The following is a 22,217-nucleotide window of genomic DNA, read 5'->3' as shown; positions in this document are numbered from 1 at the left end:
TCCAGGCTCCGTTTTGTGGTGAGGTGCTGGAAACCAAGATTCCGGCTTGGTATCCTAGGAGCTCTGGGGCAGGTGGGGGGCTTGGGAAGGGTTTTGGGTGTTGTCCTTTCCATCTTCTCCTGCTGGTGGGTAGAGGATGTCACTTTGAAGACGACAGGGTGCTGGGGACCTGCTGGCTCGGGCAAGGCGGCCGGAGAGGCGCGTCCTTGGATGCTCTTGAGCAGCACGTGACAGCTGCTGTCCCCGATCAGCGCAGGAGGACACGGGCAGCGAGGGGGGTTCCAGCCCTGCGGCACAGCCCCACCGCCCCTCCCCGGATGGGCACAGCGGGGTCAGGACGGGTTCTCACAGCTCAGCGCCGGGGTGGCAGGGGAGGGCTGACACCGTCCCTGCTGACAGGGTGCGAACGGGAGCTCATCGGCGATGCAGCGCTAACGAGGGATGGAAAGGTGCAAGAGTGTTGTCGAGGCGGTGCAAAGTGTGTGTGGGGGTGTGCGTGCACGTGTGCGCTCAGCAATCCCCCCGCCCCACTGGTGTCCGGGTGGATCCGTGGCCGTGCAGGACCCTCAGCTCTGCAGGACCCCCATAGCGGGGCCGGGTGCCTGCAGTGGGTGTGCAATGCAGCATCTGCTCCTTGCAGATGGCTCGCAGCTCTGCACCCCGGCTCGCCCACCCCGTGCCATCAGCCAGCCCTCCCAGTTAAACAGCCACCCGCGCCCAGTTTGCTGGTGGCGTGGGGGCTGAGGACGCTCGGGTGACCATCAGGCCGTGACCCTCTGCCCCTTGTGCGTGCCATGTGCTAGCCGTGGCCAGCTCTGCCCGCTGCCCTTCCCGCGGGGAGCTCGGCTGGTGGGCCCGTGGGGTGGCACATCACGGGCCTCTCGCCGGTACGCGCTTGTGCCAGAGCCAAAAATAGCCGGTGATGCTCGGTGATGCTCGGCTCCCGCGGCGGGGAAGCGGTGATGTCACTCGCCGCCAATCACCGGCGGCCCCGAGGAGCAGCGCGGAGGAGTGGGAACGTGCTTCCCCGAGCATCCCTCCCCGAGCATCCCCCCCGGAACAGGCAGCGGCCGCGGGTGCCAGGAAAACGGGGGGCCCTTCCTTGATGAGAAGGGCGATGTGGGTCTGAACCTAGTTTTGGGGACCCCCTGTTTGGCTTCCCCCCAGCCCTGGGTTTCCCTTGCTTTCCATTTCCGAACGCCGTGCTGAGGATGCAGCTTTGCTGCTGCTGGCAGAGCAGGATGACGCCAGGCTGCAGCGAGCAGGGCGGCACAGCCGGGGTGGAGCAGCCTCCGAGCTGAGACCAAAGTCCCCTGTAATTACCCAGCTGGGAGGAGCAGGGTGACAGACCCGACATGCAGGTCGCAGACTGATTTCAGGCTTGGGGCTCTCGGGGATGCCCGAGGACATGTGGGCTTGGCTGGAGCATCGCAGCTCCGGGTGCTCAGCCCACCCTGGCACCGGTGGGAGAGCTGGATCCGTGGGCTGGCACAGCAGAGTCAGTGGTCAGTGGTCCCTGAACGCTCAGTGCTGGTCACTGGCACAAGCTAAAAGCAGCCTTCTCCCTGCCATAGGGATACAGGGTAGCCCAGATGGTGCTGCTATGTGGGAACAGTGCTAGGCATGCTCTGTGCCCCCTTCTACTGAGAGCAAGAGGTTCTCAAAAGCCTTATGGGGTTGCTGGGCATCACCCTTGCCCTGGCACAGAGGTCAGAAGCTGTCCTGGAGCACTGTGTGCTCATGGCCACTGCCCTGACCTGACTCCTGTGGTAGCTCAGGGCAGCCTTGGAGCTGAGTGGAAAGGCTTGGAACCCCCTGTTGCTTTTGGGGCAAGAGAGACCCAGGGGCTGCCCACGCTGGAGACAGGTGACTGGGGATGGGCAGTGCCTCTTCTGTATCTCTTCTGGGGGTGTTGGTCTGATGTTGGGGGCCAGCAGTGGGATCAGCCACAGTTTCTTCCTTCGCCCCTTCGCAGGTGCCCTCGGCTCGAGGGAGGAGCCCGAGTTCGTGACCGCTCGCGCTGGCGAGAGCGTGATCCTGCCATGCGACGTGATCCACCCGCTCACGGGACAGCCCCCTCCCTATGTCGTGGAGTGGTTCAAGTTCGGCGTCCCCATCCCCATCTTCATCAAGTTTGGGTTTTACCCTCCCCATGTCGACCCAGGGTATGCCGGTGAGTCCTGGGGGCGCACGGGGACGAGGGGAAGGCGCCAGGTCCCTGCTGCGGCACGGCCCGGGATGCGCAGCTCCGCTCCATCCGTTCCTCCGTCGGAAACCACGCGGGCTCTGCCTCTCGTTGCTCGCTTTCCACCCAGTTGGTTTTAATTAAGCAGCAGTGTTAGGAAGCCAGCTGGGCTGCGTGGGACGGGAGCAAGCGAGGCAGAGAAACCCAGGGTGACGCGTGGTGGCGGTGGCTGCTGCTGCTGCCGCTGTGCCCCAGAGCAGCTGTGAGCCCAGGGAGGGATGCTGGGGGGACGGTGGGGATGGAGCCAGGGCCACGTGCCGGGCGGAGGTGACAGGTTGGAGCTGCAGAACTCATGTGGCTGCTCGCCAGTGTGCTGCCTGTGACACGTGGCTGGTGTCCTCTGGTGGGATATGAGAGCTGGAAACCAGCCCTGAGGAGCTTGGTGTGGCAGGACAGACCCATTGTGGTATCCTTTTCCCTGTGGAATGCTGTCCTGGAGAGCTTCCCTGGGTCTTACGGGGCTCTCTGCCCAAATTGCTCTCTAAGAAATGCTGCAGCAGGGAAGATGCACCAGCTGAGCCCTGCCAAACTCAGCTCACAAATGAGTGATGCCACAGCCTGGTGACCACTGCACCAAGGTGGAGGTTTGGGCTACTTTGCTCCTGACCCAGTTTTTGGGGCTGTGCACGGGGTCAGCTCAGGGCCGCCCTGCTTCCTGGGAGTCTCCCAGGCGGGGAAAGGCTTTGGGGCACGCCTGCACGCCGGCTGTGCCGCCAGCCCCCAGCTGGGAGCAGAAGGCCACTGTCGCTGCGGGCAGACGCCACTCGAGGCACCTTGCCTGTCCCTGGCAGCTTGGCTCTGCTGTCCCCAGACAGGCGCGTGTGTCACCGGCCTGGCACTGCCGGCTGTAACCATGCCATGAGCCTCAGCCAGCCCCAAACCGGGACAGTGCCTGCACTGGGATGGGGTGTCCCCTGTGGTGATTTCTGAGGGGCTGCTCCAGTTTGGGATGGGGTGTCCCCTGTGGCCTGGGGGCTGCTCCCTGTCAGGGACCGCGGTGCCAACGCTGTGCTCTCCCACAGGCCGGGCCAGCCTGCACGACAAAGCCTCCCTGCGCATTGAGCAGGTGCGCTCCGAGGACCAGGGCTGGTACGAGTGCAAAGTGCTCATGCTGGACCAGCAGTACGACACCTTCCACAACGGCAGCTGGGTCCACCTCACGGTCAATGGTGAGCGGGGCGGGGGCTGCAGCATCCATGCGGGGCCAAAATGGGATTTCTGGTGGATGCTGGATGGCTGGTGGATGCTGGGTCTCAGTGGCATCTGTGCCAGGCAGACACGCGAGCCTGAAGCTATCCAGGCTGGCTGCTTCAGCCAGGGTGTGACTTCAAAAGGGACAAAGTTTTATTAGGGATTCCTCAGTTTAATTACATGGAGCTTGTTTAAAGGAGAGACATCAAGAACTGGAGCTGGGAATGAATCTCCTCTCAACCAACAGATCAGAAAATCAAATCTTTGTTTTCTTGAAATTCAGATTTACTCAAATTACTTTTTCATTTTATTAAGGCTGTATATTAAACTAATTAGCAAATTGTCATTCTCCACATCAGGAGAGAGATGTTTATTTTTAGCCCAGCAGCAGGGCTGTGCCTCTCCTGCTGCAGTGGGGTGGCTGGAGAGATGTGGGCACTGGCAGCTCCTCGCTGGTCTTGCCTTGACCTTGAGCAATTAATTTAACCTTTGGGGGGATGGCTGTGCTGTGGCACAGAGCAGAGCCACCTAATTGAGCCCAATTAGTGAGAGGGAGCTTTGCAAGCGGGGCTGTGCAGGCCACCAGCCCCATCCCTGCCTGCCGCCCTGCCTACCGCTTCCTGCTTTCCCCCTGCCTGCTAATGAGCTCCCAGGGCTTGGGAAGGAGGGCAGGAGGAGGAGGAAGGAGGAGGATGGTGGTACCTGGCTCACCTCTGCCACGTGCACGGATCCTGCAAACCACCAGCCAGAGGGGCTGGAAATGGCCCCAGATGCCCTGTCCCTCCCCTTGGCAAAATGGGGCAGTTTTGGGGTTTTATGCAGCACGGGGTGTGCAGGGGCTTAATAACAATATAATAACCATAATCCTCCCAGCCCGAGGAATTGCTTTCAGGGTGAGGGCTGTGGCTTTCCCCCAGCGCATTACAACGCTTAATTTTCTTAGGGGGAAAATAAAAATCATTTGGGGAGAAACAAAATATAATTCCTTTTCTTTTTTTTTTTTTTTCCCCAAGCAGATTAAATTGCCAACCTGTCTTCCTCTAAAGTGGGCTTTAACAACCGCGGGTAATTAGGGGCGGGCTGTAATCCTGCCAGCCTCTTTCATCAGGAAGGAGCCTTTCGATCTGCACTGCGGTGTTTTCCCATGTTTTGACAATAGCGAGTTAATGTGCAGTGGGTGGGGGGAGGACGTGGTGCTGGTGGGGAGGAGAGGGCACAGGGCTGGGGTGCGGTGTGGCACCTCTTGGTCATTGTCCCCAGGGACAGCCCTGTCCCTGCAGCCCTGTTCACCTTTAGGGTGGTCCCAGTCCTGCGTGGGGATGTGCAGAGTGCCCTCCGTGTGCAGGCAGCAGCCTCCCCCCTGCCCCTGTGTGCCCCCAGACCCTGAGTGGCCACGGGTGAGTCAGGGGGTCACGGTGGTCTCCTGTGCCCCCAGCTCCCCCCACGTTCACGGAGACCCCGCCGCAGTACGTAGAGGCGAAGGAGGGCAGCAGCATCACCCTGACCTGCATGGCGTTCGGGAACCCCAAGCCCATTGTCACCTGGCTCAGAGAGGGCGACCTTTTGGGTCCCAATGGCAAGTACCAGGTAGGTGGGTGAGGGCTGCCGTGGTGGCTCCTGGGCTGGGAGCTGGCGGGGACGGTATTGACAGGACCACGGTGGCGGCAGCTCCGCCGTGCCTGGAGCCAGCCGTGCTTTCTCAGCACTTCTCCTTGGTGAGATGCCCATTCCCCCCCACCCCATCCCTGCTGAGCAGCAGCCTGTAACGCTGCCAGCCCTTGGGTGCAGGCTGGAGACCCCCTGAGGGCTTGGGACAGCCCTGCTCCTGCAGCTGACCTGCTGCCTGTGGAGTCAGCCCAGGGCAAAGACCACGGAGATGGGGTGGGAGCTGGGGTGGTGAGCCTGGGGTGGTGTCCCCCTGGGCAGGGGGGCATGCAGCAGGGCTGGGGCTGGGGAGGTTTGAGCAGGGAGGATTTCCCCTCCTCCCCTCCCCTTCAGGACCCTTTTTGCATCCCAGAGGCTCCCAGGCAGAGATTCCCCCCTGAGCTGTAATTGGTAAATCAGGCATTGGAATCAGCGCAGGCACTAATGAGAGTAATTAGGAATCATTTGTTGCTAATTGAAATAGAAGGATGAGGCAGAATGGGGTGGGGGGGAAGCCTGGCTGGGAGGCCTCCCTGTGCATGGGGGTGCTGCCACCCCAAGGGTGACAGTCCCTTGTCCATCCTTCTCCTGTGTCTCCAGGGGAATCCATCCTCTCCTCTTCCAGCTGAGCGGTGGCCCCACAGAGAGGATGGTGGCCAAGCTGAGGTCTCCTCCTCATCCCCCAGTGCTGAAGCAGGTCCTTGGGGGACAGGGAATACTCCAGCAAGGCTCCTTGTGAAGCTCCAATGGTGCTGGGGCACTTGGCAGGAGCGGTTTGGAGCCTGCTGCCTGCCAGTCACTTCTGGGAGATGAATGCGCTGGGAGGGTTATTTATTTATTTTATGATTTTTTTTTTTCCTTTCCCTTCCCCTTGGCGTCGAGCAGAAACGCGTGTGTTGGTTTATTAATATCCCACGTCTTGCAGAGCGGGGAAACCCATCTCTCATCCGGCCCTGAAAGAGCTGGCAGCTCTCTGCCGTGGGAAGCAGGGAGGGTCTTCCCCCGTCTCCCTGGGGTCCCTGCCCACGCTCCAGGGTCTTCCCTCCTTCCCAGGTGAGCGACGGGAGCCTCACGGTGCTCTCGATCAGCCGGGAGGACAGAGGTGCCTACACCTGCCGGGCCTACAGCATCCAGGGGGAGGCTGTGCACACCACGCGCCTGCTCGTCCAAGGTGAGACCTCCCAGCTCCTCAGCATCCCCTGGGAAGCCTGGATGGGGGGGAACTCTATGTGTCACAGGGCTGTGGTGCCACCCCGGAGCGACCCGCGAGGCTTCTGTGCCTGGCGTGGTTCTGGCTGCCCCGTGGCTCTGTATCCGGTTTGTAGGATGGAGGAATCTGCTTAATTGGGGCACGGCTGTGGCTGTGCTGATGAGCAGCCAGGCCCTGATGGCAGCTCGGTTTTGTTTGGGAAGCGGGGAAAAGATTGAGGCTGTCATGAAGCGCCTCGTCAGACAGCGGTGATGCATGACAGGCCTCCTGCTCCTTGCTCCCTCTCTTATTAAATAAATCTTTAATTAGGTCAACAGCTACCGGCAGAGAGAGGAGCACGGGGTGTCCTCTGCTCTGTTTTTGTGGCAGTGGCGAGCTGCTGGCTCCTGGCAGTTTGCTCTGTTCCCCCTGGATTTTTCCTGTGGGTGATACTATCCTGGAAAAGTGCTGCGGATGAAGGGAGGTGTGTCCTTGTGTGCCCTGGGAGAAGCACCATGGGCATGGATCTCCTCCTCAGAGCTGGAGAGATTAGGGAAAGGGCTGGGAATAACAGGGTCACTGTGGTTCTCAGTCAGCACAGAGATTAGGGACAGGGTTGGGAATAAGAGGGTCACTGTGGTTCTGTCAGCCCCTGTGATCCCAGAGGATCAGGGCCAGCCTGGAGCCCTCCAGCAGCTCCCAGCCAACAATGCTGTGATGGAGCTGAACCTGAGCAGCCTTTGTGGGGACACCTGTCGTGGTGGGAGTGACACTTTGTGAGTGAGACTTTCCTCTTCCCCCCTGCAGGACCTCCCTTTATCGTTTCCCCTCCGGAGAACATCACAGTCAACATTTCCCAGGATGCGCTGTTCACCTGCCAGGCCGAGGCGTATCCTGGGAACCTCACCTACCTGTGGTACTGGGAGGAGGAGAACGTCTACTTCAAGAAGTGAGTTTACAGCTGGCAGGGCAGCATGTCCTCCTCCTCCTGCTCCTGGGCTGTGCTGGGAGCTGGGTTTGTGGTGGCATTGCCCCTGGAACTCCCCGTGATCCTCCTCCCTTTTTCTCTCACAGCGACTTGAAGCTGAGGGTGCGGATCCTGATCGACGGGACGCTGATAATTTTCCGTGTCAAGCCAGAGGATGCTGGAAAATACACCTGTATCCCCAGCAACAGCCTGGGCCGCTCGCCATCAGCCTCTGCCTACCTGACAGTGCAGTGTGAGTGTGGGGATGGGGCTGGGGTGGATAACACCTGGCTCCGAGACAGCCCCAGAGGCTCTGCTGTCCTGGTGTGACACTGGCAGAATCAGGCTGATATGACAGCAACCTCTGGATGAACATGGAATCATCCTCAGCCAAAATGCTTGAGGGCATCCCACATGGGTGTGGCAGACAAGAAAGCAAATGGTCTGAGCATCCTGAGTGACGCTGCTGTCCACCTTTGCTACAAGTGTTTTTAATTAGGTGAGCATCATCCCATGGCTGCTGCCTCGCTGTCCTCACCCTGCTGGAAAACACCAGGTCAGGGCTCTCAGTGCCAACGTGTTTTTTGGTGTTCATTATGGAGGTTTGCTCTGCAGCTCAGCTGTTCTGCGAGCTCCGGAGCTCAGCCTGTCACATTTTTCAGGCCGTAACCGATCTAAACAAGCAGAGGAGAAAGGGCTGTAGCAGCAGCGTTGCTTCCCACGCTCGTTCTCCCGGAATCCCCGGGCGGTAATGGGTAGTGTGCCACCGGCATCCTGTGGCATTCCACAGTAATGGCCTCAATTGCCGCCGCTCCAATTGCAATATTGCTCTGCTCCAAAAGGCTGCGGCGCTTTTATTTCATAATGAAACACAGGCCTGAGCAAAGTGGGCTCTCAACGTGGGTTTTCCAAGGCTGCCTCTAGAGCTGCTGCCTTTAGAACTGGTGCTGGTTAGTGGGGAGCTGCTGGGAGAAGGGCTGGGAGGTCCCTGTGGGGATGGGTGATGGGGCAGAGCAGGCAGGGGGATGGTGTGAGTGGTGCTGTGCCCAGCACAGGCGTGATTTGGGGCTTGGATGTGCCTGGCTGGGTGGCTCTTGGGAAAGCCTGTGGCCTCAGGCCATTAAATCTGCCCTGCCGCTAATCCAGGGCTGCTTGTCAGGGCTGATAGCTGTTAAAAATAGCTCTAATGGCCGGGAAAACAGTGCTCGGACAATCTGCCGCTCAGCCAGGCTTCGGTGCGAGGAAGGGTGCTCAGCTTTTGGTGCCACAAACCCTTTTCCTCCTGAGCAAACCTCATCCACAGCGGGGCTGATGCCTCTGGGAGGGAGCTTCCCACCCTCCCAAGCGGGTGGGGACACAGCTCTGGGTCATTAGTGGGCTGGGCTGGCCCCTGGCCAGTGACCTAATAGTGAAAGGCTCGATCCCATTACCCTCTCCCGCGCTGCTGGAGCCCTTGATTACATTTCCTAAGAGGTGGAGTTAAGCAGAGGGGGGTAAAGCCTGCTCCATATGTGGCACTGGGCAATCTGGGTTATGGTGCCACTGCCCGGGGCGTGCAGTTTGGGGGAGTGGTTGGGGTGATGTGCTGGGAGCAGAGCTCCCAAACTCTGCCGGTTTTGCCCCAAGAAAGTGATAAGGAGAGGACACCCCCAAATCTCCCATCCCTTCCTATTAAGCACCTTAACATTTACCCCCACTTTGCATCAGCAGTGCAGGGATGCTGCACCCCAAAACCCCACATTTTATCCCTTAATGCAGCGTAAGCCCCATCAGGATTTTCCCATAACCTCGTGCTGCCGGTGTCTAGACAAGATTGTAGAAATACTCACTCTTCTTATTAAAAATAACATTTTTTTAAAAAAGCTTCTTATTAAAGAAAGTCTAGATTCTCTTCAACCCACTCGCACTTAATTAAAAAGCTCTTAGAAGTGCTGTTAATGACACATTCTAGACTGGAGGATTGCGAGACACCTCTCTGCGTGGGCGGTGCAGCGTGGAGGGGGGTTTGATATGTATTTTAAGGTTTTTGCATCTTGGAAAGGGTGAGGTGGCTGATGCTCAGCATGACCCAGCCTCGATGAGCCACGAGTACAAGCAAATATGGGATGGGAGGTAAAGGGCTTGTGGCAGCCTGGTCATGGATCCTTTTTCCCATCTGGGTGTGGTTTAAGGCTTGGGAGTTGAAATAGCTTTGATTGGTGGTGTGTAAAACCAGGCTGTGCTGGGTGTGCATCACACCTGGCATGTGGTGTGCTGTGATGGAGCAGCGCAGGCTTAAGCAGGATGCAAGCTGGTGTGGAACTGGGAGCAGGCATATCTCACATTTCTTCTTAAATGCAGTTTTTAATGAGCACCAGGTAGGAACACCCTGGACATGAGTAAAGCCTCCCAGAAATGCCAGGTATTCTGGTGGATTTGTATGTAGCGAGCCTGGGATAACAGCCTGTGGGGGCCAGCCTGGTGCTGGCTTTAAGAATTCATTACAGAAGTGAGGTAGATCCTCTGAAGCCAGGCTGGGGGGAGAGATGGGCTCTCTCCCCACGCTGAGGTGATGCTGCTCTCCCAGATCCTGCCCGTGTGGTGAACATGCCCCCCATCATCTACGTTCCCATCGGGATCCACGGGTACATCCGCTGCCCGGTCGAGGCAGAGCCGCCGGTCACGCTGGTCAAGTGGAACAAGGACGGACGTCCCCTGCGAATTGAGAAGGTGACACAGCCCCCTGACAGCTTGTGTCCTCCCCTCGTGTCCTCAGCATCACATCCCTGTCTGTCAGGAGAACCCATGATGCTGCTTTTCCTTATCAGAGTTAATTCCAGTTCTTGTGGGAAGCCCACGGTGCCTGTGGACACTCTGTGTGTCCCACAACTTCCCCCTAAAGTCACCTCCTGCTGGCCCTGGTTTGTTTTTCCAATGGCAACTGGTAGTTAAAAGAACCTTTTAACAAATCTAAATCTTCCCCTAATCATGGCTTGATAGTCTGAGCAAGGATATTACCCATTAAATATTTAAAGAAAACGCTCAATATTTTAAATTTTTTGCTTAAATATTAACGATTTGAAGTTTTAATTCCATTTAAAGCTGTTTCTGCCATAGCTTCCTGGCCCTTGGTGCCCTCAGCCCCTCCAGGTGGAGTTGTCTCGTCCACTCCAGAACAAGTTTTATTTAGTGTTAGATTCTGATCTTAAATCTTTTTTGGGCCACGTGAAGGAGCCTGGCTGTGTTTGGATGGGTTGATGTTGCCTGGGTTTCCTCTCTCTGCTGTTAAGGACACACTTTGGGATGTGGGATCAGGGATCCTGGGAATGTGAGAGCCACCCTGGGTGTGGGTGTGGGACTTGGCTGATGGGGAAAGAATGACCTGTGGTGGGTGTAGGGTAAGTCAGCTCCCTGTTTCTCCCTGGTGCTGCAGTATGCCGGCTGGAACCTGCTGGAAGACGGGTCGATCCGGATCGAGGAGGCCACTGAAGATGCTCTCGGCACTTACACCTGTGTGCCTTATAACGCCCTGGGTACGATGGGCCAGTCTCCCCCTGCCCGACTGGTACTGAAGGTAATTCTCCTTCCAAAATCCCGCAGGTTTGCTGGGAGAAATGTCCTCCTGTGCCGGGAGCAGCCCCCGGGGCTGTGTGGGGAACAGCAGAGGGTGAGGGTGTGTCTGTGCTGTGCTGGAGATATGCTTCCCACCAGCCCAGGCAAACCCCCAGGGCACTCTGTCTGGTGTAGCTGGAAATATCCCTCCAGAGCAGCAGCACGGGTTTTGACACCGGACTGGGGTAGTTTGAGGAAACATCTCCCTGGAATGTCCCCTTTGCCAACAAAACACTTAGCCCTGCTGGCCTGGGCTTGAGGATTTTTACAAATGGATGATTTGAGCTCCACGTGCTCTGGCTGCGTGCGGAGCCTGGGGCGTGCTGGGCTCCCAGCACAGTTCCTGGTGCATCTGGGGTGGGAGCTGCTGCCTCTTCCCTCCCTGAACACGGAGTCCTGTGCCTGGGAGGGAGCCGTGGTGATTCATGGTGTCTCGCCGAGGTTCACATGATAACGCTTTGTGTACCAGACACACACATCCGCCGGGGCGGCTGCCGGGGCAAGGAAATCAGGTTGATGGCTGATGTGATGTGGGTGGGCTTTTTCCTGTTTCGAGGAGGTAAAAAGCAAGATGCTTCTCAGCCTGGAGATGAGAAGTTGTGTGGAGATCTCACAGCAGCATTCCAGTGTTTGAAGGGGGCCTAGAAGGAAGCTGGAGAGGGATTCTTCATCTGGAATGGTAGTGATAGGACAAGGAGTGATGGGTTCAAACTGAAAGAGGGGGAATGTAGGTTAGATATTAGGAGAAAACTCTTCCCTGTGAGGGTGGGGAGGCCCTGGCACAGGTTGCCCAGAAAAGCTGTGGCTGCCCCTGGATCCCTGGAAGTGTCCAAGACCAGGCTGAACAGGGCTTGGAGCAACCTGGGATAGTGGAAGGTGTCCCTGCCCTTGGCAGGGGGTGGAATGGGGTGGTCTTTAAGGTCCCTTCCAACCCAAACCAGTCTGGGATTCCATGATTCCATGCTCTAGTGCAGTGGCTCTTTGGAGAGAATCTCCCTCCAGGTGTGTAATTTGGTGTGCCATGGAGACTCCTTAGCACACGTTCTCCACGCAATTTCCCTTGCAATGCCTCAAGCTGACCCAGAATGGGGATTGGGTTGGTTTGGAAAAGGGTTGGTTTTGGTGATGGCAGCTGGGGCTGGCTGACACTCCTTGTTTTTCCCTTGGCTGCAGGACCCCCCCTATTTCACGGTGCTACCAGGCTGGGAGTACAGACAGGAGGCAGGGAGGGAGCTGTTGATTCCTTGCGCTGCTGCCGGAGACCCCTTTCCCATCATCGCCTGGAGAAAGGTACCCGGCCTGCCAGACAAATCTGCAGTGCCTTTGGCTTTTGGTGAATATTGCAGACAGAGAAGCCACACTCTGTCCCGGTAAGAACAAACTGCAGGTACAGCTGCTTCGCTTTGGGCTGAGCCACTGCCGTCCTGTCCCGCAGGTGGGTGGGGGAAGCCCGGCTTGTGGCCACCGAGTAATCCCGGGAAACCGACACGGCAGCATCCGCAAAGCTGAAACACTGCCCCTGCCCCAGCCCCATCCTCTGCCTCGCCAGCGCTGCCCACAGGACACCCTCCTCCTTGCCTGTGGTCACCGGCAGGACGTGGCAGTTGTGGCAATGCTGTTCTCGCAGCACAGACACCCCGTGGAGGGAGGGGGATGTGTCAGCAGAGCGTGTCCAGGGGTCTTTTGGCTCTGGACCAGCCAGCAGCTGCTTTATTGCCCCATGACTTACTTCAAAGACCATGGAAGAAGCTGTTTTTATGATACTGGAGTGGATATAAGGATTTCAAGATGTCCCTTTTCATAGAGCAGGGTGTGGTGGCACAGCCTGGGAGCAACGAGGGCTTTCCAGTCCTTCTGCAGGCTTCACTTTGCTTCCCACCTTTACTGCTCCCATAGGAAATCCACTGTACAGGAGACCTCCTGGGCTCTTTTTCCTGCTGTCAGCATCTTCCCTTCAAACCTTCCATCCTATTCTTAGGGCTCTTGAGGGTGAGCTGGGTCCCTCTGTCCCCCAGTGGGACAATCCCCAGTCCTTGTGTCCCCAGTCTTGAGCTGCTGGATCTCTGGGTCCTTTTTAGCAGCACAGGGAGGACCATGACTTGCACACATTGCAAGTGACCTGCCTGCAGCTTGTTGGCTGTTTAGGCTTTTTCTCCATCTTCTTTCCCTGCCCTCACCAGTCTCAGTCAGGTTTCTTTCCAATCTCACCTGTGCCTTCTGGTGGTCATCACCATATTGTGGCTCTGGGTTTATCCCCTCCAGCTCCAGTCAGGGCTGGCTTGGGCTGGGCTCAGTTTCCCAGTGGCAGAAGCCAATGCTGTCCCTTGCCATCAGTCCACCAGTGCTGACCAGTCTCTTGAAGGACTCCTGGGCTTGGCACACCCCAAGTGACTGTGGGCTCCTCTGCTCCTCCTGCTTGGCATCAACCCGTGGGTCCTGGTGTCGATCAGCAGTCCCCCATGTGAAGAACAGCTGAAGAGGAGTCAGGACAACGTGGGATTTGCACAACTTTGGCTGATGGGCATAGATGAGTTGTTACAAGATCCATCTTTCCGCTCGGCTTGAGACATTCCAGGCACCTCCATGCACGCCATACTCCCACACCTCATGGGGCTCTTGCTGCCCAGACCTCTGATGTGAAGGGTCCTGCCTCTCATCTGCTATTGACCGAGGCTGAGGGGCAGTTTGGGCATCTCCTGGGGCAAACCATGCCTTCCCCATCCCGGGAGGGGGTTTGCTGGGGTGCCCGGTGCCCCTTCCCGCAGCGGTTTCAGCTTTGGATGCTGGAGGTTGAGCCCCGTCGCGGGGCTCGGTGTCCGTGCCAGTGCCGTGGGGTTTCCCGCTTGTGTGTGAGCGCAGAGCAGCAGCCTCCTGACGCATGCCTCTCGCGTTGCCCCTCAGGTCCTCTCGGAAACGGGGGAACCGTCTGCCTTGCCACGACCGGAGAGACCAGATCCCCTGCCGGTGGCCGGCGGTGTCCCCTGGGCCGCGCAGGTAGCTTAGTGACCCCGCCGCCGCCTCGCCCTGCCCCACGACCCGCTGCTGAGTCGTGTTTTTTCTCTCTTTGCCCGGCTCCCCACCCCACTCCTCGCCTAAGGTAGGGAAGCCCAGCAGGAGCAAGCACAACACGCTGCCCGGCGGGACCCTGCAGATTCGCTCCCTCGGCAAGGACGACCACGGCGAGTGGGAGTGCGTCGCCACCAACATCGTCGCAAGCATTACTGCCAGCACCCACCTGACCGTCGTAGGTACGGGCAGGGTCGAAGGGGCCTGGGGAGAGACCCCCAGGCAAGGCAGGAGGTGGGCATGCTCCCCACAAAGAGGGTTGTGGGGACAGGACAAGGGGGAATCACTTTAAACTGGGAGACAGGAGGTTTAGGTGGGATGTTGGGGAGAAATTCATTGCTATGAGGGTGGCGAGGCCCTGGCACAGAAGCTGGCACTGCCCCCTCCCTGAACATGTTCAAGGTTACCTTGAATGGGGTTTGGAGCAACCTGGTCTATTGGAAGGTGTCCCTTAAAGTTCCTTCCAACCCAAACCTCTCTATGATTCCAAGAACAATGTCTCCTTTAAATGTTATTTCCTGCTGGAGTTGCCTTTCTCTGCTCTGTTATTTTGGCCACCTGTCCTGCTGCCATTTCCAGTAGAAATTCCAGTGGCCTTGGCTTGGTGCAAGAGGAATCCCCTCGGGCCATGGCATGGGAGAAGACCCCTTCCAGCCCTGGTCCTGCTCCCCTCTGAGCTGTCCCCTCTCCCCGCAGGGACAAGCCCTCACGCCCCGACCAGCGTGCACGTCGTGGCCGCCATGACCTCAGCCAACGTCTCCTGGGAGCCCGGCTACGACGGTGGATACGAGCAGACTTTCTCAGTTTGGTACGGCCCTCTGTGAGTCATCCTGGCATGCTTTGCTCTCTGCTTCTTTTCCTTCCTAGCCGACCCGAGCTTCGAGCAGCCGGTGGGGAGGAGGGTGGGGAGGGTGGCAAGCCCAGCTCTGTGCCTGTGGGCCTTGCAGGGCTGAGCTCCCTCGGGGTTCCTTGGAGAGATGGGTGGTGGTGGTGGGATGGTGTAGTTCCCGTATTTCCTCTCCCTTCTGTGCTGGTCGCTGCCTCCGTCTGCCCTGGCAGGTTTTACTCTGCTTGTGGTACACAGGAGATGCTTTGCATTCATGTAGCTCTGCCTCTGGCATCTAATTTCAAGATAAACTGTTTATGAGGCTTAACAGCCGGGGAGAGGATGGAAAATGCAACCTTTAGAGAGTGTGTCCTGGAAGAGCTGTGACTAAGCAGAAATGTTCTCTCCTCGCTCGGTAGCTCCCTGGAGGTGGTTGAATCCCGGCTGAGATCATGACCAGCCACTGTGAGATCCTGGCACTGGGGCTGAGCTCCTGGGGCTTTGCTCCCTGAGCTCCTGTGCTACCCAGCACCCAAAGCCACCCCACCTTCCTGCAGCAGGGCCAGGCTCAGCCCTGTGCCTTCCCCTGGGGCAGGGGAGGGAAAAACATGGCTGCAGCAAGGCTGGAGTATTCTTTGAGCTCTACTGTTGTCATCTTCTTCTAAGGAATCATCCTTGGAAACACGGAGGGGGTGATGCCTTCCCTTCCCAGGCTTGGGCTGACATTCTTCAGCCTTTCCTCTTGCTCTTTCCTTGCCTTAATTTGCCCTGATTGAGACTGCTGATAGAGAGGAAAGGGGGAGACACTGCCTGTAATGAATTCTGCTCTGCTCCAGCCCGGGGCTGGGTTGTCTGTCTGGAGATGGAAAAAAGGAATGGATTGAGCAGAGGGGGGGAAACGAAGGAGCAAGCTGAGCAGTGCAGACCTTGCTTTGATGAAAATGTCCTTGGGAAGGAGTGGTTAAACCTCTCTGCTCTGGAGACGTGGCTGCATCAGCAGCTGCTGCTGCTCTTGCTCCGCAACCTGCTGCTGGATTCCTGCCTCCTCGTGGCTCCTCCAGACTCCACAGGGAGAGAGCAGCCAGCAGGGAAGGGCGTTTGCACCAAGCCTGCATTCAGGAATTCACAGGCAGCTGTAGGAGCTTTGGATAGGGAGGCATCAACCCGTCTTGCCCTAACCCTAGGGTGTGATCTCTGGGGGATGTGCTGCTCCCTGGGAACAGGGACCTGGGACACAGGTGGGTCATGCAGTGCCATCCGGAATGCCATCCATGTGTTTTCCTCCCGGAATGCCATCCATGTGCCCGTGAGATGCTCAGGCAAAAAAACATGGCTTCATTTCCTCCGGATTGGTGCTCTCCTCCTGTGTCTGTGGTTGTTGAGTCTGGAAATACAAACCCTGCTCCCCAGCAATGGCCAGGGCCACCACAGCATTCCAGCTGCAACCACGTCCTCCCTCTGCAAGGGAATGCTGCATTTTCCCTCTGCTTTCCCCACCCTCAGCTCCTCTCTGGTGTGTCCCTGCCCACAGCAGCGCTGGGAAGGAGAGATGTGAGGGCAGTGGGGTTAAACACTGCAGGAAAACCTGCTCAGGAGAGGGGCTGCCCTGCTGCCTGTGCTGCGGTGGTGCTGGGGGATCCTGGGAGCTGTAGTCCCAGCTGGATCCGCAGTGATCCAGGCTTTCCCTGGATCTGTGTGGAGAGCACGTGCACAGCTCTCCACACAGACCTGCTCGTTTCCATGGCTTGCTGCTGCTTCTCCGCCTCACCTTCTGCTCCCTGGACAGCAGCGTTGTTTCTCTCTGCTCCATCTTTCCCTGCTGGGTGGATTCACCTGGCTGTGTGCCGTGGGCTGCAGGTGTGCCCCCTTACCTGTGCAGGGTAGACCATCTGCACCAATCCTTCCCAAACCCTCTGGACACCACCAAAACCTGCAGCTGAGGGCTCAGACTCCCTAAAGCATCTGTCTAACACGAGCACCCACGCTGACAGTGCAGGGATGCTGCTTTGGGATGTGGGGCTCTTCCACTGAGGTGTCTCCTGGTGGCATTAATGGCTTGTGGAGGTGGCTGCATGCTCCTGGGTGGCACTGGGGTGGCTCTGGGAATGTTTTTCACCTTGGGTTTGTGGTTAGAGCCCAGCAGAAAGGCTCTGTCCTGCACTCCCTGCCAGCGCCTCTGCTGTGCTGCCAAACCCTGAGTGGTGCCCCAGGCTGTGCTGGCAGCCCCCGACTTGTGCAAATGTGGCAGAGATGGAGATTTAGTTAAATGTCTCTCGTGGGATGACATGTACAGGGCTACAGCTGAGGGAGAACTTGGCTCTGGCTCAGGAGATGTCGAGGTATAAATGGGAACAGGGCCTGTCTCCTGCGTCAGCCGTTCCCTTCGCAGCACTCACCAAAATGCTCCAGCTCCCACTTTTGCCCAAGGGAATCTGGTGGAAATCACGTCAGAGCGGGGCTGTTGGCACTGCAGTTATCCCTGACCCAGCTCAGGGCAGCAAGGAGAGCTGGTGGGACACAAGGAGGGGATGGTGGCCCGAGCCAGCTTGTGGGTGGCGAGTGGCTGCCCCACGTCCATCCACATCACTGCTGTCAAACCCAACCATCACTCGGGAAAGCTCCATTTTTGCATAAGAAGTTAATGCTGCCTCTTTGTCTTGCCTGTCAAAGACACCTTCCCTGAGGATGCTCCCATTTCTCTTGGCAGGATGAAGAGAGCCCAGTTTGGACCCCATGACTGGCTGTCTCTCCCTGTGCCAGCTGGTTCCAGTTGGCTACTGGTGGATACCTTGGAACCAGAGACTGCTTACCAGTTCAGTGTCTTGGCTCAAAACAAGCTGGGCACCAGCTCCTTCAGTGAGGTGGTCACTGTGAACACTCTAGGTAGGTCCTCCATGGGCACAAGGGGAGGGCTGGGAAGGAATTTGGGAGCACTGTGGGGTGGAGGGGCCCTTTGCCTTCTGCATGTGTCCTGTCTGGTGGAAATGGAGATGATCATCATCAGCAGCAATAGTTTCCAGCCATGTAGGAGATAATTTGTGGGGAGTCCTAGATGAAGCTTGTAGACTTTGCAGGATGCATGAGGCTCTGGAAGGCTTGTCCTGAGAGCCAGCATGGGAGAGCTGTGCTGCACCAGTTACCTTTCAGATCTTCCTTAAGTTCAGCTGAGATCAGGAGGTATTAATAGAGCACGAGATCACTTGTTACAGCTCAGAGCCTTTGGGCTCTTAGGTGGAGGTGGGAGGAAGCAGGAAGGCCAGGAGTCATGGCATTATTAGTCCCCTGCCTTTCGAAAATCCACTTTTCTATTTCTGTGATAAGAAACCAAGCTCCTGAGATGTGCCCTAAACTCCTGGAATGTGGTAATTGCTGGGATGGCCCTTCTTCAAAGGTGTCCCTGTCCCTTCTGCTCTGTCCCCAGCATTCCCTGTAACAACTCCAGAGCCTCTGGTGTTGGTTACCCCACCGAGGTGCCTAACAGCCAACCGGACACAGCAAGGCGTCCTCCTGTCGTGGCTCCCTCCCGCCAACCACAGCTTCCCCATCGACCGCTACATCATGGAATTCCGCGTGGCGGAGAAGTGGGAGATCCTGGATGATGGCATCCCGGGCTCCGAGAGCGAGTTCTTTGCCAAGGACTTGTCCCAGGTGAGCAGGGGCTGCCCGCATCATTCCCAGCTCAGTGATCTCTTCCAGTCTTAATGGTTCTGTGATAATATTGCACCATCTGCTGCAGCTCCGGGGAAGTTTTGGAGTGGCTCGATCCCTGAGCTGGGATCTTCAAGGAGCTGGGCGAGTGTTGGGAATGATACAAATTTTTAACAATTTTAGTTAATAGTTTTAAGTAATCATGACCACTGTACATATAAATGATAAATAGGGTGTTATTCTTCAATTACTCTTAGCAGCATTTGGCAAAGTTGTTGTAAGCTGCTTTTGTAGGAGCACACCTTGGGAAAATGACTGAAACTTTAAATTTTGATAAAGTCACTCTGAGACGCTTCAGTGAACAAAGTCTGGGAGAGAAAGATGTATTGTTGAGGTTGAAATGTAGGATTTATGGATCACAAGGACATTTTGCAGAAACCAGAAGATAAAGAGACTAAAAAAGTCTCAGTATATGTGTTGGAAAGTCCCTACAGAAGGAAAAAGATACTAAAAATATGGACTAATTAGCATAAGAAGCGAGAAATCAATAACCAATAGAGGACAGAGTGCTAATTAATGAAAGAGAGTTGTGTAATTTAGAACCAATGAACAATAATTTTTGTTTGATAAAAATGTATTAATAGATGAACATGTTTTTATCTGTGTCTGTGTGGGGGCCAGAATTTTGTTAGCCACACACCCCCCAGCCAAGGATAAAAGCCTGACTTGCTAACATTAAAAAGATGATGTCAGAGGGTTTTATTTATGCTGGGGATGTTGGAGGATATGCTAAGATGAGGCTGGAGGCTGCTTGGGAGCCCTGACGGGTGTGTTTGGTGTTCCAGGACACGTGGTACGAGTTCCGTGTGCTGGCGGTCATGCAGGATCTCATCAGCGAACCCAGCAACGTCGCTGGCGTGTCCAGCACAGGTGAGGGCTAGCTCCTCTTCTCCCCCAGCTGTGGGGCTGCGAGCTGGGCTGATTTGGGTGCAGGGATGTGATTTATGTCCCAGGCACTGCTCTGGCCCCAGGCTGCCTCCCGAGGGGGGCAAGTGAGGACAAATCCCAAATCCCCAGAGCATGGATGCTGCAGAGCCCAGCACAGCCCGGCTCTGCGGTGAGAACAAAGCTCCTGGCGGGCACTGCGCAGCCTGGAAACGGCAATGAAAGGTGGAGAGAGGGGAAACGTAGCACTGCAGTGCAGAGTCCACAGGGAAAAGAGCTCTGCAACAGGAGGCTGCAACGCACCGAGGTTCCTGCATGCTCCCTGTGCATCCAGCTCAGAGGATATTCCTCGAGCCGAGGGGCAGGAGAGGGCTTGTGATGGAGATGGGGAAGGCGAGGGCAGCAGGAGGGGTTGGGGATGCGAGCCTGGATTTTCTGGCTCTGTTGAAAGCCTGGCTTGCTGTGCTGCGATGCAGCAGTCTCTCTCTGCCCCCAAGTGGTGCTGGCGTGGCATGAAGAGCTCGCTGCAGCCTCCTTGCTCACTGCCCTTGCTCCTCACGCCCGGTTTTTCTGATGGGGTTTGGCAGGCGCCTGGCCCCAGGCAGCTGCTCTCCCAGGCTGAAAGCCTGTGCTCCAGCAGGGGAACGTGCTGATCCTGGATGTGGCACATGGCAGGAGCACCGAGGTGTGCAGGGTGCACCTCTGCACGTGCCCACAGCTGAGGTCTGCTGGGGGCTCCCATGTGCTCAGGGTTAGTGAAAGGGTGTTATAAGGGAGCCCAGAAGTGCTTAATTTCGGACCAAAGCTGAAATGAAGCACTGACAAAGAGGTTGAAATGCTTATTGAAATGCCTATAACCCTGCCTGGGTTATTCAGCCAGGAGGTAATTGCAGGTTTGGCTGCAATGGTGTGTGTTTAGACATAAATATATGTTTGTTTGGTGTGGAGGCTTCTTCTCTGGGTGTCCATCAGCTAATGCAAGAAAGGTTTATCAGGTTGCTTTGGGTAACCTGGTCTAGTTGAAGATTTTCCTTGCTCATTGAGTTGAACTAAGGTGGTCTTTAAAAGCCTTTCCTGGCCCAAACTATTTTATGATTCTGTGATCTGGTGTGAGATCACTAATCCCTTGGCCCTGGAGCAGCACTGATTGCTCTCCCTGGGTGGGCTGGCTTGGAAGCAGGGTCTTTACAGAGATTATCATTCCTGGAGACTATCACTGCCTCCACGCTGTGGCAGCTCCCTGGGGAGAAGGCAGCAGGTGTAACACTGGATTGTTGTGTTTTTCCCCCAGACGTTTTCCCTCAGCCTGACCTGACGGACGAGGGCCTAGCCCGCCCGGTGCTGGCTGGCATCGTTGCCACCATCTGCTTCCTGGCTGCTGCCATCCTCTTCAGCACGCTCGCCGCCTGCTTCGTCAACAAGCAACGCAAACGCAAGCTCAAGCGCAAGAAAGGTGAGTCCATTCCCGGTGTGCTTCCTCCCTCCCTCCTGTCTCCTCCTCGTTTCTCCCCCCTGGTTGTGTTGTGGTCGTAACCTTCTTCCCTGTCTGTCTCTTCTTCGTCCGTGCGCGTCCTCAGGTGAAGCCCTGACTTCCTCCCTCGGCAGTGCCTGAAAGTGCCCGTGGTCGGGAGCGGGAGAGGCAGGGTGGGTGAAGAGGCGCCAGAGAAACTAGCCTGGGAATTCCGAGGGAGCTCTCCCGCGTGGTGATAACTCCTAGAGCCGGGGGTTTAGGGCTGGGCTGTCCTTGGGACACAGATGGGGGCACTGCTGACCTCCTTGAGGTCCCCCCGAGCTGGGCTCTCCAGCTGCTCCCAGCCCAGAGCGGGCAGTGCTGGGCTAGAGAAGACCCCAGAGGAGACCCTGCCGCTCTGCTTCCCAAAAGCTGGGGCTGTAGCCTCCATGCAGGAGTGGCTGGTAGGGAAAAGGGAGGCTGGGGAGCTGGAGAGGGCAGGGAAGTGGCTCCGTCTCTCCGTCAGCCTGCGGGGCTGCGGCAGCAGGATGGGCAGGACCTTGTGACGGGAGCTGTGTGTTGTCAGCAACCATTAAAGCACTGGAGCAATGAAACCTTGGCCTCTTGTTGAGTGTCTTTTGTTGTCTTGATGTTGAGTCTGTCTTGTCTCTGTCGTGTTGCGCCTCCTCAGCGTTCTCTCTTCTTTCCCCTTTTTATTCTCTTCCAGACCCTCCTCTCTCGATAACCCACTGCAGGAAGAGTTTGGAGTCCCCGTAAGTATCTGTCTTAGCTGTGGCACCAGGCTGTGTGGTCTTCAAGGTGCCTCCTTCCCACAGTCATTGCAAAGCTCAAATGGAAATCTCCCATCCTTATTTGGTCGCTCCTGATGAGTTGTTTTTGGGTGTTCCCTGAACTTCTGGGAGCACAGCGGTTGGCAAGAGACAAATGGGCTTTGGAGCAGAAGGCGGCAGAGACAAATGGAGCAAACTGAGCTAAGAGATGACCCCGTTGGATCTGTGAATATTTTCCAAAGCTGGAGTTGGCTGGTGGAACTCAATTACACACCAGTTGGAAGGGGCTCCTTAGGAGAAGGATTAGCCTGCTGCACATGGAGTCCTTCCTGCCAGCTCGGTGCAGTTTTTGAGTCATTCTCTGTTGGCTCTGTTTTTTCCTGGGAAATTCATCTTTCCTCCTGAAGAGTGCCCTGCTGAAGCCTCTTTCCACTTGTGCCCAAAGGTGGTGGGTCGTGGTGCTGCAGCTCCTTGCAGAGCCCATCAGAAGCATGTGTAGCTGCAAATCAGCAGGAGCATCTTCCTGCTGGGTGTGCAAGAGTCTGGGATATGGACACCACATGCTTTGGCTCGTGAATTGTTGCAAAACATCCCAGTGGTGGTGGATCTGAATCTTACTTGTTTCCATTTCATCCACTGCACTGTCTGTGTTGGATCCGCTGTG

General features: G+C 56.7%; 1 protein-coding gene across 12 annotated transcripts in view; it reads left to right on the top strand.

Moving 5' to 3' along the window:
- The window catches only part of IGSF9B (immunoglobulin superfamily member 9B), a 42,391-nt gene that overhangs the window by 5,723 nt on the left and 14,451 nt on the right, over positions 1 to 22,217 (top strand). For 9 of the 12 annotated variants that reach the window (XR_014856405.1, XR_014856404.1, XR_014856407.1 and 6 more), the window contains exons 2-18: positions 1,976 to 2,173; positions 3,268 to 3,414; positions 4,872 to 5,023; positions 6,134 to 6,251; positions 7,077 to 7,218; positions 7,344 to 7,489; positions 9,803 to 9,945; positions 10,649 to 10,789; positions 12,001 to 12,117; positions 13,729 to 13,821; positions 13,925 to 14,075; positions 14,590 to 14,713; positions 17,427 to 17,602; positions 18,141 to 18,367; positions 19,213 to 19,297; positions 20,604 to 20,765; positions 21,490 to 21,535. Coding sequence is in view for 8 of the 12 variants with exons in the window: in XM_085081900.1 (XP_084938026.1) it covers positions 1,976 to 2,173; positions 3,268 to 3,414; positions 4,872 to 5,023; positions 6,134 to 6,251; positions 7,077 to 7,218; positions 7,344 to 7,489; positions 9,803 to 9,945; positions 10,649 to 10,789; positions 12,001 to 12,117; positions 13,729 to 13,821; positions 13,925 to 14,075; positions 14,590 to 14,713; positions 17,427 to 17,602; positions 18,141 to 18,367; positions 19,213 to 19,297; positions 20,604 to 20,765; positions 21,490 to 21,535 (2,368 nt within the window). In the remaining 4 variants the exon portion in view is untranslated. The remainder of the gene's footprint in view (positions 1 to 1,975; positions 2,174 to 3,267; positions 3,415 to 4,871; positions 5,024 to 6,133; positions 6,252 to 7,076; positions 7,219 to 7,343; positions 7,490 to 9,802; positions 9,946 to 10,648; positions 10,790 to 12,000; positions 12,118 to 13,728; positions 13,822 to 13,924; positions 14,076 to 14,589; positions 14,714 to 17,426; positions 17,603 to 18,140; positions 18,368 to 19,212; positions 19,298 to 20,603; positions 20,766 to 21,489; positions 21,536 to 22,217) is intronic. The other 3 variants (XM_085081901.1, XM_085081903.1, XM_085081902.1) reach the window with 3 other exon arrangements.

The sequence above is a fragment of the Lichenostomus cassidix genome, chromosome 24 (assembly GCF_008360975.1).
Source record: "Lichenostomus cassidix isolate B80296 chromosome 24, HeHo_3.0, whole genome shotgun sequence".
In the NCBI taxonomy this organism is placed as follows: Eukaryota; Metazoa; Chordata; class Aves; order Passeriformes; family Meliphagidae; genus Lichenostomus; species Lichenostomus cassidix.
Note: the sequence above shows the minus strand (reverse complement) of the source record. Positions and strands in the feature narration are given on the sequence as shown.